The sequence below is a fragment of the Rhinatrema bivittatum genome, chromosome 5, assembly GCF_901001135.1.
Source record: "Rhinatrema bivittatum chromosome 5, aRhiBiv1.1, whole genome shotgun sequence".
NCBI classification, from domain to species: domain Eukaryota; kingdom Metazoa; phylum Chordata; class Amphibia; order Gymnophiona; family Rhinatrematidae; genus Rhinatrema; species Rhinatrema bivittatum.
In genome coordinates this window covers 219,081,336-219,099,377 of record NC_042619.1, presented here as the reverse complement: position 1 = coordinate 219,099,377, position 18,042 = coordinate 219,081,336, and the positions used below count along the sequence as shown (strand labels likewise).

At 47.3% G+C, this 18,042-nt stretch overlaps 1 protein-coding gene across 2 annotated transcripts in view; it reads left to right on the top strand.

The window, feature by feature from the left end:
* Positions 1-549: 549 nt before the first annotated feature.
* The window catches only part of ACE2 (angiotensin I converting enzyme 2), a 77,948-nt gene continuing 60,455 nt past the window's right edge, over positions 550-18,042 (top strand). The window contains exon 1 of one of the 2 annotated variants that reach the window (XM_029603226.1): positions 550-960. In XM_029603226.1, the coding sequence (XP_029459086.1) occupies positions 778-960 (183 nt within the window). In that variant the 5' untranslated portion in view covers positions 550-777. Of the gene's footprint in view, positions 961-6,534; positions 6,859-18,042 lie in introns of those variants that run through there. The other variant, XM_029603227.1, reaches the window with a different exon arrangement.

Below are 18,042 nucleotides of genomic sequence, written 5' to 3'. Positions count from 1 at the left end.
GGTCCTACAAGAGACCGGCCGGTCCATGCGTGCGCGTGTAGGGGTGTGGCCAATGCCACAGAGGATAGCGAACTATGGTGTGAGGCCTGGCGCGCAGTGGAAGGCCCAGCGACCGCTGCCGCAGGATGCTGAGGCCTGGAGGAGCTTGCGGCTGCCGCTGGGGAGGTCGACCCATGACCTGCAGAGGAGTTAGTGAGGTGAGCGGGCGCGGCGGGGCGCGCAACAGTTATTTATGGTAAGAATATGTAGATTTATAATACAGAGATAGAGTAGGTACCCTCTGCAGAAAAAAAAGAACATTCATGAAGTATAGAGCATAAAGGATGATGCTAGGAAAAAGACCATGGCATAGGAAGGCACTCCCTGTGACTCACTCCACAGACCCAATTTCATTTTGGGGTGAATCACAGGGCTTGAGGTGAGACTTGGGTTCTGTTTATTCCTTACAGGATTAGTAAATTTGATCCTTTCTCCTGCTGTCCTTTTCTAAATGTAATCTTTTTTCAAGAATGTGTAGCTAGAGAGAAAATAACCTGTGAAATTAGTTCTAGGTACACTACTCTTCAGATGTGGCTGCAGTGGTAGTGCTGGTCACAAGACCTGTATTATCGAAAGAACATCAGCAGCCCAGCTCTCAACAACCACTGAATTAGCTATCGTTAAGAGAACAGTCCAACCTTTGTCATCTAGTTCAAAGGCTGAGGATCCTGGAGCAGATTAGGACATATGCTGGAAAGAATTGCACTCAGTTGAAGAGATCTCAACTCAGGAGGAAGGATGCTTGCCCAACTCTGGCTCCTGTCTAGCTTGGCAGCCATAGCCACTAGCCAAGATGTCACAAGCCAAGCCAAAGAGTTTCTGAGGCAATTCAACCAGCAAGCAGAAGACCTGTCTCACGAAAGTTCCCTGGCATCATGGGCTTACAACACCAATATAACTGAAGAGAATGCCAACAAGATGGTGAGTGTCTGTGATTCTTTACGCATTTGCATTCCTTTTTAAAGAATCTCAGCACTGCTAAACAACATTTTGCAAAAAAATAAATAAATAAGTAAATATATATATATATATATATATATATATATATACACCCATTAGATTGCAGAAGGTTATATTACATTATGTCTTTTAGCATGCTCAATTACTGCACAGCAAAGGTTGGGGGTCAGACGAGAGGCGCGCACACAGGCACTTCCATATTCCTATAATACAAGGTATCTCTTAGGCTTGAGTAAACTTTGCAAGTGTTAGATAAACATTTACGAGTTCTGAGCAGGAAGACCTGAGAGTGCATGGCAGTGAATTGGGGGCGCATACACTAGAAAATTAATTTAGTTTCTAGAACTACGTATATATTAGCATACGTATATAGTAGCAAGTATTATTTTAAATCACAATATGATATTCCATAACTATTTTGCGATGAATTGCATTGGACTCATGCAATAGGGATTTCCAGTACAGACAAATTAACGTGATTTGTTATGAAGAATAGGGCAGCACAACACGTTAACTTGTCAATCAGTGCAAGTCAAATCGAACTCGGGAAATGAATCCAGTCACATAAATAATGAAGCCCCTGAGCAATAGCATCAGGTGGTCCACAGAATTCAAGAGGACCCTTGTTTGGTGATTAGTAACAAGTGTGTGATGCTGTGTGATGAAGCATCCCTTGAATGTCTGCGTGACATAAACCTTTGTATAAAAGCTTAAGGGAACCCGTTTACATGGAGGCACCTGCAAACTGTGGTGGGAGAACTCGTATGTGTTTTTGGAGACTTTTAGAGATTCAGGATCTAAGATCTGCAGACTTGGTCTGCTGGAGGGAATCTGAAGATTAACCTTCTCACCAGGCAAGCTCCTGATCCAGCACAGAAAATTCCAGCATTTCACCCTACTCCTAGCCTGGGTTCGCCTAATGTCAAATCCGGCAGATTCTCCTTCCAGCATCCATTCCTGGAGCCAGAATCCAAGGACTGTGAGTGAGGTACTGAGATGGAGTCAGGACCCTTAGCTTTAACATTTCTGGAACACCTAAGAACTGGGAGCCAGTCAGCTCATGAAAGGAGGGAAACAGCCCACACTCCCCTGAGAAGTCTGTGACAGATTTACCCAGAAAGTAATATCTAAAAGAAGGAAGATGTTTTGTTTCTGCTACAGCTGTTTCAAAGCCTGGAAAATATAGGCATTTGCTCTGAAGTTTCCTGTTGACCAGCATGTAAAGATTTTCACCTGTAAATAAAACAGATCTGTGTTGGAACCAAAATCTGTGGATTAAGGCTCTTCTGCATACTGTTCCCAGTATCCCCCAGGAGACAAATCTCAAACCTCTCAATCCTTTAAGTGAAGATTAACTTAATGGTGGTTGAAGAGGATTGGTAAGTACAGCTTTGAGAAATCTTAGGACTTAAAAAAAAACGTTTGGAGAGAGATGAAATAGTGAGATATATTCTTTACGGTTTGTGTGTGTGTCTGAGATAATAAGCAAGACAGAGGGAGTTAATTCTATTGTCTCTCAACAGTGCATGGTTCAGAGGAATGTATCTTTTGAAGGATACTAATGAGGACACCTAGGGCATCCCAACAGAGAGGTTCCAATAAAAGCAAAAGTAGACCATGTACCTATAAATAATCACCTGAGCTAAAGAATTCCAAATTATCCCTATCAACTGAAAAACAGGTAGTTAATACAAACAAAAAACACGCTTTGAAATGTCTGTATGCCAATGCAAGAAGTCTAAGAAGTAAGATGGGAGAGATAGAGTGTTTTGCAGTGAATGAAGAGAGAGATATAATTGGCATCTCAGAGACCTGGTGGAAGGAGGATATCCAATGGGCCAGTGCTATATCAGGGTACAAATTATATCACAATGATAGGGAGGATCACATTGGTGGGGGTGTGGCACTTTATGAACAGGAGGGTATAGAGTCCAACAGGATAAAGATCATACAAGAGACTAAATGCTCAGTAGAGACTGAAAGATTAGGGAACCAAATCTCAGATAAAATGTAATGTAGACAAATTCAAATTGATGCTTATAGGGAAAAATAACCCATGCTGTAAGTTACACAGTGTTAGGTTCCATATTAGGAGCTACCACCCAGGAAAAGATCCAGGCATCACAGTGGATAATACATTGAAATTGTCAGCTCAGTGTGCTGCAGCAGTCAAAAAAGCAAACAGAATGTTAGGAATTATGAAGGGAATGGTGAATAAAACGGAAAATGTCATAATACCTCTGTATCTCTCAGTGGTGAGACCGCACCTTGAGTTCTGTGTACAGTTCTGGTTGCCATATCTCAAAAAAGATATAGTTGCGATGGAGAAGGCACAGAAAAGGGTTACAAAAATGATAAAGGGAATGGAACAGCTCCCCTATGAGGAAAAGCTAAAGAGGTTAGGGCTGTTCAGCTTGGAGAAGAGATGGCTGAGGGGGGATATGATAGAGGTCTTTAAAATCATGAGAGGTCTAGAACAGGTTATCTTTCAGATAATAGAAGGACTAGGGGGCACTCCATGAAGTTAGCAAGTAGCAAATTTAAAACGCATCTGAGAAAATTCTTTTTCACTCAATGTACAATTAAGCTCTGGAATTTGCTGCCAGAGGATGTGGTTAATGCAGATAGCATAGCTGGGTTTAAAAAAAGTTTGGACATGTTCTTGGAGAGAAGTCCATTAATTTCTATTAATCAAGTTGATTTAGGGAATAGCCAGTGGTTATTACTAGCATAAGTAGCATGGGATCTACTTAGTGCTTGGGTACTTGCCAGGTACTTGTGGCCTGGATTGGCCTCTGTTGGAAGCAGGATGCTGGGTTTGATGGACCCTTGGTCTGACTCAGTATGGCAATTTCTTATGTTCTTAACTGGGACATGACTTATCTGTGGGAGAACAAGGATTGTTTCTCTGCATAAATTCTCATTCTGTGTTGCTTTGGAGGATTTACCCAAGGCAGAGAGATCTAGTCAGCTTTAATTAGAAAATGATTCACCCCTCTGGTCCACTATAATCTAAGCAGAATGGAATTGAGCACCCCCTGAGCATCAGTTACAATAAGATGTACATGTCTGGAACTCTAGACTGGATCAAGGGTAGCTGGCGAATTGATTATATTCTGACTTGAATAGAGTCACACAATTATGGCCGTCGAGAAGGTCTAATTCATTCAGTCTACAGAATACCAGCGCATGTACAAGTATGTACACATTCACATTTTTGCAATCTGCTATCTAAGGCAGTGCTCAAACTGGTCCTTGGCACTCCCCAAGCCAGTCAGGTTTTCAGGCTATCCCTAATGAATATGCATGCACTACCTCCTATGTATGCAATTATTTCTCATGCATATTCCTTAGGGATTTCCTGAAAACCATACCTGGGAACTTTTGAGTTCTGCTCACCCTGAGATTTCTCAAGATTAAGGGGGGGGGGGGGGGGGAGAGCAGGTATTGATTATTATTTAAAATTAATTACTGAGTACTGACTGTCACTGAGGCTACGTGGTCATGGGAAGCTCAGCTCTCTGAGTATTCAGAGCTGCAGGCACTTCTCTGTCTCTGGTTTTGAAAACCTTTACCGTGGGCCCCTGCAATCCTTGTGCACAGGGCTAGTTGCAAGGGTCTGTAGCGTCCTAGGCAGATCAATGTAACACCACCCACCCCCAACTCAGCCTGGGTTGAAAGTGCCCCTCTTACAGTGACAGCTGTCTGTCTAGTCATGTTCTCTGTCTCTCTCTCACTCACATCATGGGCACGCCTAGCTTCACCAATGTTGCATCCCGCGTGCAGGCGAGAGGAATCAGAGCGCACCAGGAGATTTTAGGGTCCTGCCTGGAGACCAGGAAATTGTCTAGATTTCCGGAATCTCCGGCCTAAATCCGGAGAGTTTCCAGGTATGCTGAAAACCTGACTGGCGGGGGGGGGGCAACTGGTTTCAGCACCCCTGAATCAACCAAACATGCATATCTCACAAAAAACTGGGAGGTCTCATGAAAGACATACATTTTTTGTGCTAATGAACTCCTGCTATGCTCCTTTGACTATTTTGTCATCAACGTGCAATATTCAAGGCTGGGCAAAAGCTCATCCCAGTGCCTGATGTTGTCCTATGGCATTAAATTGCCTAGGAATTGCTTTCCTGGGTTTTATACATGAGCAGATTTTTATACAAACATAGAACATAACGGCAGATAAGGAACAGTACAGCCCATCTAATATGCCCAGTTTGCTTCCTTTTGCTAATGCTACAGACCTCAGTAGGTCTCTGGATTTCCCTTCATGTCTTCACAATTATCCTCTGTGCTTATCCCAAATCTTCTTGAATTCTGTTACTAGTGTTTTTGCCTCCACTACCTCCTCTGGGAGGCTGTTCCATGCATCCATCCCCCTTTAAGTGAAGAGATATGTTCTAACATAGCACCTGTCTATCCCCTTTGAGCCTCCTGTTATGACCTCTTGATCTGGAGGAAAGATGGGCAGACTATGGCCTGTGGATCACATCCGGCTGGCAGGAGGTTTCCATACGGGTTGCAGCGGTGAGTCTGGTCCTAGTCCATGAAGGCTAGAGTTCGTCACTTCAGGCCAGAAGTCACATCGGCAGGCTGTAAGCGATGTCACAGCTGATCTTTCAGACCTCCGAGGGGGAGGGGAGTCCTCCTGCCCTTCAGACTCATCTCTGCCTCCCAGAATCCAAGGCTCCTGAGGATGTGTGTGTGTACACAAGCCCGGTTTAGCATGGGTTCACCTGTGTTAAATCATTAATGATTAAGTCATGTATGCATTTAGTTATTGGACTTATTTCTCACCTTTTTGAGTACCATTCACTCAGGCCATTTGAAGCTTCACATTACGAAAGGTGGAAACCGATTTGAAAATCACAACAGAACTCAATAAAAAGAAGGTGGACCTCAAAACCTAACTCTAAATAGATCGACTAAGCTCTAACAGTATCCGTATACCAGCGATTAACCCAAATAAATAGCCCTTAGTAAAACTCTGGGTTGTAGCAGCACGTTTAAGGCATTCCAGGTGAATGCCAGACAGTTTCTAGCAATGAATTTAGCAGCTTTGTGTTTCAGATTCGGCATTAGAGACCTGATAGAAAAGCCAGGCTCTTATTTGCTTCCTGAAGTGAGAGTAGCTTTGCATTTTGTCAAAGTCAAAAGGCTTTAGATGCTTTGCAGGCCTGCGGGTACAAAGTGTCTGGCCACTAGGATGTTACCATGGCAATGACTTCTTTAAGCTTCCTGTCCCCCCCGGACAAGACTGCTGTCTCTGTGGCATCCCCAGCCCACTCCTCCCTGGACCTGAGCTAGATGTTGAACCCAGGTACCTCTGCATGGCAGTACACAGCAGTACCACTGAACCACTGGGGCAGCCCTCTTGTTTCCTTTAGAGGAAATATTAACTCACTGCAGAGGCCTCTGAGAAAAAAAAAATCCATTAAAGTTAAAGTAGTAACACCTATGCCCCTTTCAAATTAATTTTTAACATTTAGGTTTTCTCCGTCTTCTCGAGTCCTAAAGGAATTCAGAAGTTCATGAAAGAGGCAAAAGGCTGAGCCAATTCGATTCTGCAGATCCTGAGCTCTCTGTCCCTGAGAAAAAGGGATGCAGAAGCGTTAGTGTGCAGCTAGTTTTAGGGGAGGGGGGATCTTAGTCACTTAATTCAGGGCAAAGGATGCTTCTCCGGCTTTGGCTGCTTTGTGGTTTGGCTGCACTTAGTATCGCCCAAAATATCACAGAGCAGGCTGAGAGTTTCTTAAGTCATTTCGGCAAGCAAGCAGAAGACTTGTTTCACCAATACTTGTTTTCGGCATGGGATTATAACACCAACATTACCAGAGAGAACATCAGAAAGATGGTGCGTATTGTGCCTATGGATTCAGTATTAGGATTTGAAGAGTAATTGTACATATACAGTTTCTAGATAGAGATACGGTAGATATTTGCATATTTCCATTGCAACTATAGGACAGACCTACTTTACCTCATGTGATAATATGACTTATCACACTGCTGCTGGCACACTGTCTTCATATCTTCAAGGCTTGCTAATGAATACGCCATTTCCCAGTATTTTACGAGAAATGGGCCTTACATCCAGGGACAATAATACGTCTTCAGTATGCTTTTACTTAACTGCAGCATTGTAACACTCAGTTGTACTACCTGGTAACACGATCGTACATGCAGTGGCTTAGCTGATATTTACAAAGAGGATAACTTCCAAACAAATGCATGCGGTGGCATATATGCATGTCCTCGGCCACGAGCAGATCTACACACGTATTTTATAACCCATGGATGCAATATACGTGCACTTTATAAAATAGGTGTATCCCTACCCCACAACATTCGAGCGTATGTAGACTTAAGCGCAAATACGTGCAATACATTGAAACTACCTATATCCGTGCATTCAACGCATGTACTTTTCTTACCTACTTTAAAAATATACGCACTTATATTTTATGTGCAAAAGTAAAGTAGGATTTACTTGCGTAAATGGGCCAATTTTAAAACATGCGTGCGTAAATGAAAAAAATTAACCAGTTTACCAATTAGCCCACCAGTTCACCCAGTCCTTCTCCAGGTCATCGAGCCCTTCCTGATTCCTCCCAGGGCATCCAGACCTCCCACAATAAACAGGTTTAATATCACTTACGCCAGATAATCAGCAGGTGGAAAAATAAGCGTTGAAGTGTGAAAATGTATACGTGTGTGTTTTAAAATAGCAGCTTACATACATAAGCATGGCCCTGCACCAGACCACCTCTTTTGTATGCGAGTATATATATGTGCATGAAAGTAAAAATATGCGTGTATTTTTTACTTGTATAAAACACGGATTACTCAAGTAGCTACTGCTTACATGTGCTAAATTTTACATGCGTAACGTTTTGAAAATTCACCCCTAAGAATGCAATGTTTAGTATCTGACTAGGTATCGGGTCTCCTGGGACACTTGTGTCCGCGTGGACCTGCTAGGCAATTTTTATAGGGAAAGAGTCTGCACCATTTTTCCTGGTACACGGGCACAAAAATCCCCCATGTACTTTGCCCCTCCTTTTTCTGCAGGCAGAAGAAATGGGGGGGGGGGGGGGAGAAAACATGTGCGCCACTCTGAAAGGGGAATTCCATGCACATATATTCCCCCCCCCCTCAACCTAAATGGCAACCTGGCAATGCCTCTTTCTAACTGTGGCTAAAAGTAGGCCTGTTGGTCCGCCTTCAGCCTCATTAAACTAATTTTAACAACCTGTATGTTTGTCTTGATGATTATAAGCTCTATTGAGCAAGGACTTGTCTCTTGTGTGGTGTTTGCTAGGGATGTGCAGAGCAAAATTTTATGTTCATATTTCTTATGTCCGAAAGTGGGTCCCACTTGCGGCCAATATGGACATAAAAAAAATCTAATGAGTTGGGTATATGTACATATGTCGCCCATTAAAGTCAATGGGGGAAGGATTTCCAGCCTATTTTTGGCTGCAGAATTGTGGTTTTCTTATCAATTGGCCCAGGAGAGAGTTCCCTTTCCTTTGTGCAGGGAAGTACTCCCTGGAAAGGGTCCACCCCTAGAGTTGTGTGTACCCGGTGTTTACATTGGCGTCCAGTGAATATCGTTGGCGTCTAGTGAATTCCGTTGGCGTCTAGTGAATTCAGACGGTACTTACGCACTTCAGCAGATGACAAAGGAATTGGAGGATCTCTCAGAAATAAGAATACGTGTGGGAATACAAGGTCTGGATGAACAGGCAGGCACAGCAATGGAGTTAAAACAGCAGTAGGAACACAAGGCCTGGATGAACAGGCACTTCATTCGAGGACAGAGGTCAATCCCAGCTAGGGACACAAGGCCTGCATGAACAGGCACAGGAACTAGGTTAAAACACTGGTAGCTCGCCAGCATCTTTCTGATGCATGCTAGAATATTGGCAGCGGTATGGGCATGGTCCGTCAGGTGGGTGTGCAGTAAAGCCCACCTCCACCCTCATGCTTGTTCAGGGAAGGACTCCCTGGAACGGGTCCACCCCTAGAGTTGTGTGTACCCGGTGTTTACATTGGCGTCCAGTGAATATCGTTGGCGTCTAGTGAATTCCGTTGGCGTCTAGTGAATTCAGACTGTACTTACGCACTTCAGCTGATGACAAACGAATTGGAGCCTAGGATCTCTCACAAATAAGAATACGTGTGGGAACACAAGGCCTGGATGAACAGGTACATCATTCGAGGACAGAGGTCAATTCCAGCTAGGGACACAAGGCCTGCATGAACAGGCACAGCAACCAGGTTAAAACACTTGTGGGAACACAAGGCCTGGATGAACAGGCACAGCCACTGAGTTAAAACACCTGTGGGAACACAAGGCCTGGATGAACAGGCACCGCCACTGAGTTAAAACACCTGTGGGAACACAAGGCCCGGAAGAATGGGTACAGCAACTGAGTTAAAACACCTGTGGGAACACAAGGCCGGGATGAAGAGGCGCAGCAGTCGAGCACAGAGGTCGATCCCAGCTAGGGACACAAGGCCTGGATGAAGAGGCACATCATTCGAGGACAGAGTTCAATCACAGCTAGGGACACAAGCCGCGGAGGAAAAGACACTAACCAGGATCCTCCAAGCCCTCATTTTCTCCAAATTAGACTACTGCAACTCTACATTTCTTGGACTCCCTTCCTCATACACAAAACCACTCCAAATGGTTCAAAACGCAGCAGCCCGTCTACTAACAAACACTAGGAAAAGAGACCACATTTCCCCAGTCCTAAAAGACCTCCACTGGTTACCAATTCAGTTCAGAGTCATTTACAAATCCATCACCTTGATATACAAAATCTTTCACCAACACACCATAATCGACCTACAAATTCCTCTCCGTTTATACAAATGCACAAGACCGACCAGGGAAGCCTACAGAGGATGCCTCCTTGTTCCACCCTCCAAAACCACTTATCACAGCACCTGTAGAGATTGAGCCCTTTCCACAGCAGGTCCACCGTTATGGAACTCCATCCCCCCAGATCTCAGAAATGAACCTTGCCTCCTAACCTTTCGGAAAAGACTCAAGACATGGCTTTTCAGGCAAGCCTTCCCGAACTGCACCTAACACACACCATCAATAAATTCTCAGCTCAGAAGCTGTATATATTGGACGCCATATTTGTAATGTACTCTTGTATATTTTTATATTCTACACATGTATATAATTAACCTCCTCTATCCCTCTTTATTTCTTACACTCCCAGTTCATAGCCCCAGTTAATTGTAACTGCATCTCTTCACCACGTGTATTTATGTTATAGGTTGTTTTCTTTGCACCCCTGTTTTCTGTAAAGCGACATCATGTGAACGATTTCATGAATGCCGGTATAAAAAAACCTTAAATAAATAAAATAAATAAGTAAGTACCGCAAGGGAAAGTTGAAAACAACTTTGAAGAGGGAGTTCAAGAGGGCGTGAAATTGTAAAGAGGTAAATGGGTGGGGTCCGTGCAGTCCGCCCGCAGGATTCAACCCGGCGGGTTCGGTCGGACCGGGGTTTCGGCGGATCCCCCACCCCCACCCCTTTCGCGGGGGGTGGGGGAGGGGCGGGGAACGCCTCCCGGACGGCCCCGGCCCCCGCAGGGCGCATTTCCTCTGCGGCGGTGCGCCGCGACCGGCTACGGTTCGGCTGGGAAGGCCCAGGGGGGGCAGGTGGCCCGCTGCTCCAGCGGCGCGTGTTATAGCCCCCCCTCCCGGCGTTTCCTCCTTCCCCTTTGGCAACTGTTAACTTGTCTTAACCTCATTCACTACATCTATGCAGACGATGTTCAGATTCTTATTCCCATAACAGAATCTATTAACAAACTTGGCTATTCTTACAAGCCTTCCCTGATCCTTCAAACTTTCACTAGATAAGTAAAGCTACTCAGCTTTCAATATGGAACTTCGCCCCTCCAATATTCTCCTCATTTAGCTACCCTACTTATGCACTTCAGAAAATGACAAAGGAATTGGAAGATCTCTCAGAAATAATAATACGTGTGGGAACACAAGGTCTGGATGAACAGGCAGGCACAGCAATGGACTTAAACACCAGTAGGAACACTAGGCCTGGATGAAGAGGCACATCATTCTAGGACAGAGGTCAATCCCACCTATGGACACAAGCCGCGGAGGAAAAGAAACTAACCATGATTCCCTCCGTAACGGCGAGTGAAGAGGGAAGAGCCCAGCGCCGAATCCCCGCTCGTCCGGCGGGCGCGGGAAATGTGGCGTACGGAAGATCGCCTCTCTGGCGCCGCTCGGGGCCCCAAGTCCTTCTCATCAAGCCTCAGCCCGCGGACGGTGTTAGGCCGGTAGCGGCCCCCGGCGCTCCGGGACCGGGTTTTCTCGTAGTCTGTTTGTTTGGGAATGCAGGCCAAAGTGGGTGGTAAACTCCATCTAAGGTTAAATACCATTTCCGGCGCGTGTTATTGCCCCCCCCCCCCCCCGGCAGCAGCTTCGCCGTTTCCCCCGCCGTTTCCTCCTTCCCCTTTGCCAACTGTTAAGTAGTCAACCTCATTCACTACATCTATGCAGACGATGTTCAGATTCTTATTCCCATAACAGAATCTATTAACAAAGCCATCGCACTTTGGAACAACAGCTTACAAGCCATCACTAATCTCCTCAACAGTCAAAGCATGAGATCTTATTAAGAAACTGACATTATCCTCAACAAATTCTTACTCCTAGCAAAACCTATACCAAGTAAGTACACAGGGGTCTGTATTTTCATACCCCATTGCTTGCTGTTTGAATACCGCTCTTGCCGTACCGACCCGCAGGGTCCACCTAGGGACACAAGCTGTGGAGGAAAAGAAACTAACCAGGATTCCCTCAGTAACGGCGAGTGAAGAGGGAAGAGCCCAGCGCCGAATCCCCGCCTGTCCGGCGGGCGCGGGAAATGTGGCATACGGAAGACCGGCTCCCCAGCGCCGCTCGGGGGCCCAAGTCCTTCTGATGGAGGATCAGCCGGCGGACGGTGTTAGGCCGGTAGTGGCCCCCCAATAAAACCACCAAAGACTGCTTCTATAAACTGCAAGTTTAAAAAAGGATAAGACCACTCTTCCACGCCAAACACTTCAGAACCATCCTCCAAGCCCTCATTTTCTACTACTGCAACTCTACATTACTTGGACTCCCTTCCTCATACACGAAACCACTCCAAATGGTTGAAAACGCAGCAGCCCGTCTACTAACAAACACTAGGAAAGGAGGCCACATTTCCCCAGTCCTAAAAGACCTCCACTGGTTACCAATTCAGTTCAGAGTCATTTACAAATCCATCACCTTGATATAAAAAATCATTCACCAACACACCATTATCGACCTACAAATTCCTCTCCGTTTATTCAAATGCACAAGACCGACCAGGGAAGCCTACAGCGGATGCAATGCCGGTATAAATAAATAAAATAAATAAATAAAATCAATAAGTACGTAAGGGAAAGTTGAAAACAACTTTCAAGAGCGAGTTCAAAAGGGCGGGAAACCGTTAAGAGTTAAACGGGTGAGGTGCGTGCAGTCCACCTGGAGGATTGAACCCGGCGGCGGGTTCGGTGGGACCGGGGGTGGTTTCGGCGCATCCCCCACCCCTTTCGCGGGGGGGGCGGGGAACGCCTCCCAGACGGCCCCGGCCCCGTCCAGGAATAAAAAAAATAAAGTAAAGCAGTAAAATCAATAAGTACGTAAGGGAAAGTTGAAAACAACTTTCAAGAGCGAGTTCAAAAGGGCGGGAAACCGTTAAGAGTTAAACGGGTGAGGTGCGTGCAGTCCGCGGCCCCGGCCCCGTCCAGGAATAAAAAAATAAAGTAAATATATAAAATCAATAAGTACGTAAGGGAAAGTTGAAAACAACTTTCAAGAGCGAGTTCAAAAGGGCGGGAAACCGTTAAGAGTTAGACGGGTGAGGTGCGTGCAGTCCGCGGCCCCGGCCCCGTCCAGGAATAAAAAATAAAGTAAATATATAAAATCAATAAGTACGTAAGGGAAAGTTGAAAACAACTTTCAAGAGCGAGTTCAAAAGGGCGGGAAACCGTTAAGAGTTAAACGGGTGAGGTGCGTGCAGTCCACCTGGAGGATTGAACCCGGCGGGTTCGGTGGGACCGGGGGTGGTTTTCGGCGCATCCCCCACCCCTTTCGCGGGGGGGCGGGGAACGCCTCCCAGACGGCCCCGGCCCCGTCCAGGAATAAAAAAAATAAAGTAAAGCAGTAAAATCAATAAGTACGTAAGGGAAAGTTGAAAACAACTTTCAAGAGCGAGTTCAAAAGGGCGGGAAACCGTTAAGAGGTAAACGGGTGGGGGTGCGTGCAGTCCGCCTGGAGGATTCAACCCGGCGGGTTCGGTGGGACCGGGGGTGGTTTCGGCGCATCCCCCACCCCTTTCGCGGGGGGGCGGGGAACGCCTCCCGGACGGCCCCGGCCCCGTCCAGGAATAAAAAAAATAAAGTAAAGCAGTAAAATCAATAAGTACGTAAGGGAAAGTTGAAAACAACTTTCAAGAGCGAGTTCAAAAGGGCGGGAAACCGTTAAGAGTTAAACGGGTGAGGTGCGTGCAGTCCACCTGGAGGATTGAACCCGGCGGGTTCGGTGGGACCGGGGGTGGTTTCGGCGCATCCCCCACCCCTTTCGCAGGGGGGCGGGGAACGCCTCCCGGACGGCCCCGTCCAGGAATAAAAAAAATAAAGTAAAGCAGTAAAATCAATAAGTACGTAAGGGAAAGTTGAAAACAACTTTCAAGAGCGAGTTCAAAAGGGCGGGAAACCGTTAAGAGGTAAACGGGTGGGGTGCGTGCAGTCCGCCTGGAGGATTCAACCCGGCGGGTTCGGTGGGACCGGGGGTGGTTTCGGCGCATCCCCCACCCCTTTCGCGGGGGGGCGGGGAACGCCTCCCGGACGGCCCCGGCCCCGTCCAGGAATAAAAAAAATAAAGTAAAGCAGTAAAATCAATAAGTACGTAAGGGAAAGTTGAAAACAACTTTCAAGAGCGAGTTCAAAAGGGTGGGAAACCGTTAAGAGGTAAACGGGTGGGGTGCGTGCAGTCCGCCTGGAGGATTCAACCCGGCGGGTTCGGTGGGACCGGGGGTGGTTTCGGCGCATCCCCCACCCCTTTCGCGGGGGGGCGGGGAACGCCTCCCGGACGGCCCCGGCCCCGTCCAGGAATAAATAAAATAAAGTAAAGCAGTAAAATCAATAAGTACGTAAGGGAAAGTTGAAAACAACTTTCAAGAGCGAGTTCAAAAGGGCGGGAAACCGTTAAGAGTTAAACGGGTGAGGTGCGTGCAGTCCACCTGGAGGATTCAACCCGGCGGGTTCGGTGGGACCGGGGGTGGTTTCGGCGCATCCCCCACCCCTTTCGCGGGGGGGCGGGGAACGCCTCCCGGACGGCCCCGGCCCCGTCCAGGAATAAAAAAAATAAAGTAAAGCAGTAAAATCAATAAGTACGTAAGGGAAAGTTGAAAACAACTTTCAAGAGCGAGTTCAAAAGGGCGGGAAACCGTTAAGAGGTAAACGGGTGGGGTGCGTGCAGTCCGCCTGGAGGATTCAACCCGGCGGGTTCGGTGGGACCGGGGGTGGTTTCGGCGCATCCCCCACCCCTTTCGCGGGGGGGGCGGGGAACGCCTCCCGGACGGCCCCGGCCCCGTCCAGGAATAAATAAAATAAAGTAAAGCAGTAAAATCAATAAGTACGTAAGGGAAAGTTGAAAACAACTTTCAAGAGCGAGTTCAAAAGGGCGGGAAACCGTTAAGAGGTAAACGGGTGGGGTGCGTGCAGTCCGCCTGGAGGATTCAACCCGGCGGGTTCGGTGGGACCGGGGGTGGTTTCGGCGCATCCCCCACCCCTTTCGCGGGGGGGCGGGGAACGCCTCCCGGACGGCCCCGGCCCCGTCCAGGAATAAATAAAATAAAGTAAAGCAGTAAAATCAATAAGTACGTAAGGGAAAGTTGAAAACAACTTTCAAGAGCGAGTTCAAAAGGGCGGGAAACCGTTAAGAGTTAAACGGGTGAGGTGCGTGCAGTCCACCTGGAGGATTCAACCCGGCGGGTTCGGTGGGACCGGGGGTGGTTTCGGCGCATCCCCCACCCCTTTCGCGGGGGGGGCGGGGAACGCCTCCCGGACGGCCCCGGCCCCGTCCAGGAATAAAAAAATAAAGTAAAGCAGTAAAATCAATAAGTACGTAAGGGAAAGTTGAAAACAACTTTCAAGAGCGAGTTCAAAAGGGCGGGAAACCGTTAAGAGGTAAACGGGTGGGGTGCGTGCAGTCCGCCTGGAGGATTCAACCCGGCGGCGGGTTCGGTGGGACCGGGGGGGCTTTCGGCGCATCCCCCACCCCTTTCGCGGGGGGGGCGGGGAACGCCTCCCGGACGGCCGCAGGGCGCATTTCCTCCGCGGCGGAGCGCCGCAACCGGCTCCGTGTCGGCTGGGAAGGCCCAGGGGGGGCAGGTGGCCCGCCGCTCCGGCGGCGCGTGTTATAGCCCCCCCTGGCAGCAGCTTTGCCGTTACCCCCGCCGTTTCCTCCTCCTTCCCTTTGCCAACTGTTAAGTAGTCTTAACCTCATTCACTACATCTATGCAGACGATGTTCAGATTCTTATTCCCATAACAGAATCTATTAAGAAAGCCATCGCACTTTGGAACAACAGCTTACAAGCCGAAGCCACCACTAATCTCCTCAACAGTCTAAACCTGGTCCTCAATGCCTCTAAAACTAAACTCCTCTTCATTTCCTACAAGCAAGAAAACCTCCCATCTCAGATCCATCACAAACACCTTCTCACCCACAACCATGTGAGAGACCTGGGAGTAATTATAGACAACCGTCTTGACCTAAAGAATATGATCCAAACCACAACTGTAAGATATAATATTATATCTTAATGGGCCTCGACAAAGGAAACTCTTTCCTATTGATCTTGTTAGACCTTTCCGCAGCGTTCGACACGGTCAACCACGCCATCCTCCTAAACCAGCTTTCGTCCATAGGAATCAGCGGCACCGTCCGATCCTGGTTCAAAACGTTTCTCGATAACAGAGGTTACAAAGTTAAACTCCAAAACAAGGAATCCTCAAGATTTGACTCTGTCATAGGAGTCCCTCAAGGTTCTTGATTATCTCCGACCCTATTTAATATCTATCTTCTTCCTCTCTGCCAACTTCTTACCGACCTCAATCTAAAGTACTTCCTTTACGCAGATGATATTGAAATCATCATCCATATCAAAGACACATACTCTAAAACTCTTGACTACTGGGAAACATGCCACCAGAAAATCAAACAAGTAGTAAACAACCTACACCTCATCTTAAACTCATCCAAGACAGAAATCCTACTCATCTCTCCTGAAAACAATATCTCCAACACTACTCTTCCCACCAACCTACCTACCACACAAGTTACAGACTTAGGAGTGATAATAGACAACCGGCTAAACTTCAAGGCACATATCAACAAAACAACCAAAGACTGCTTCTATAAACTCCAGGTTCGGAAGAGGATAAGACCTCTTTTCCATGCTCAAGACTTCAGAACGATCATCCAAGCAGTCATTTTTGCGAAATTAGACTACTGCAGTTCCCTATTGCTAGGTCTGCCCTCATCCTATTCCAAACCACTACAGATGGTTCAAAATTCAGCAGCCCGATTACTAACAGGCGCAAGAAAGAGAGACCACATATCTCCCATTCTGAAAGAGTTACATTGGCTACCCGTCCACTTCCGTATCATCTATAAAGCCATATGTGTCATCTTCAAAACTATTCATCAACGCATCTTATGCACTTTAGCTGATGACAAAGGAATCGGAAAATCTCTCAGAAATAAGAATACGCGTGGGAACACAAGGTCTGGATGAACAGGCACATCATTTGAGGACAGATGTCAATCCCAGCTAGGGACACAAGCAGCGTAGGAAAAGAAACTAACCAGGATTCCCTCAGTAACGGCGAGTGAAGAGGGAAGAGCCCAGCGCCGAATCTCCGCCACTCCGGGTTCGGGGATCTGAACCCGACTCCCTTTCGATCGGCCGAGGACGACGGAGGCCATCGCCCGTCCCTTCCGAACGGCGCTCGCCTATCTGTTAGGACCGGCTGACCCATGTTGAACTGCTGTTCACATGGAACCCTTCTCCACTTCGGCCTTGAAGAAGAATGCTCAGTCTGTTTAAAAGAACAAAATTAACGGACCCACTCAAGGAATATGCTCAGTCTGTTTAAAATAAGAAAATTAACGGACCCACTCTGAAGGTCAATGCTCAGTCTGTTTAAAAGAACAAAATTAACGGACCCACTCAAGGACTATGCTCAGTCTGTTTTAAAAGAACACAATTAACGGACCCACTCTGAAGGTCAATGCTCAGTCTGTTTAAAATAGCAATATCAACAGACCCACTCTGAAGGACAATGCTCAGTCTGTTTAAAATAACAAAATGGAACTGCCCAGCTAGGGACACAAGGCCTGGAGGAACAGGCACATCATTGGTGGACAGAGGTCAATCCCGGCTAGGGACACAAGGCCTGGAGGGACAGGCAGGCACAGCAATGGAGTTAAAACACCAGTAGAAACACAATGGCTGGAGTACAGGCAGGAACAGCAACGGAGTTAAACACTTGTGGGAACACAAGGCCTGGAGGAACAGGCACATCATTGGTGGACAGAGGTCAATCCCGGCTAGGGACACAAGGCCTGGAGGGACAGGCAGGCACAGCAATGGAGTTAAAACACCAGTAGAAACACAATGGCTGGAGGTACAGGCAGGAACAGCAACGGAGTTAAAACACTTGTGGGAACACAAGGCCTGGAGGAACAGGCACATCATTGGAGGACAGAGGTCAATCCCAGCTAGGGACACAAGTCGCATAGGAAAAGAAACTGACCAGGATTCCCTCAGTAACGGCGAGTGAAGAGGGAAGAGCCCAGCGCCGATTCTCCACCACTCCGGGTTCGTGGATCTGAACCCGACTCCCTTTCGATCGGCCGAGGACGACGGAGGCCATCGCCCGTCCCTTCCGAACGGCGCTCGCC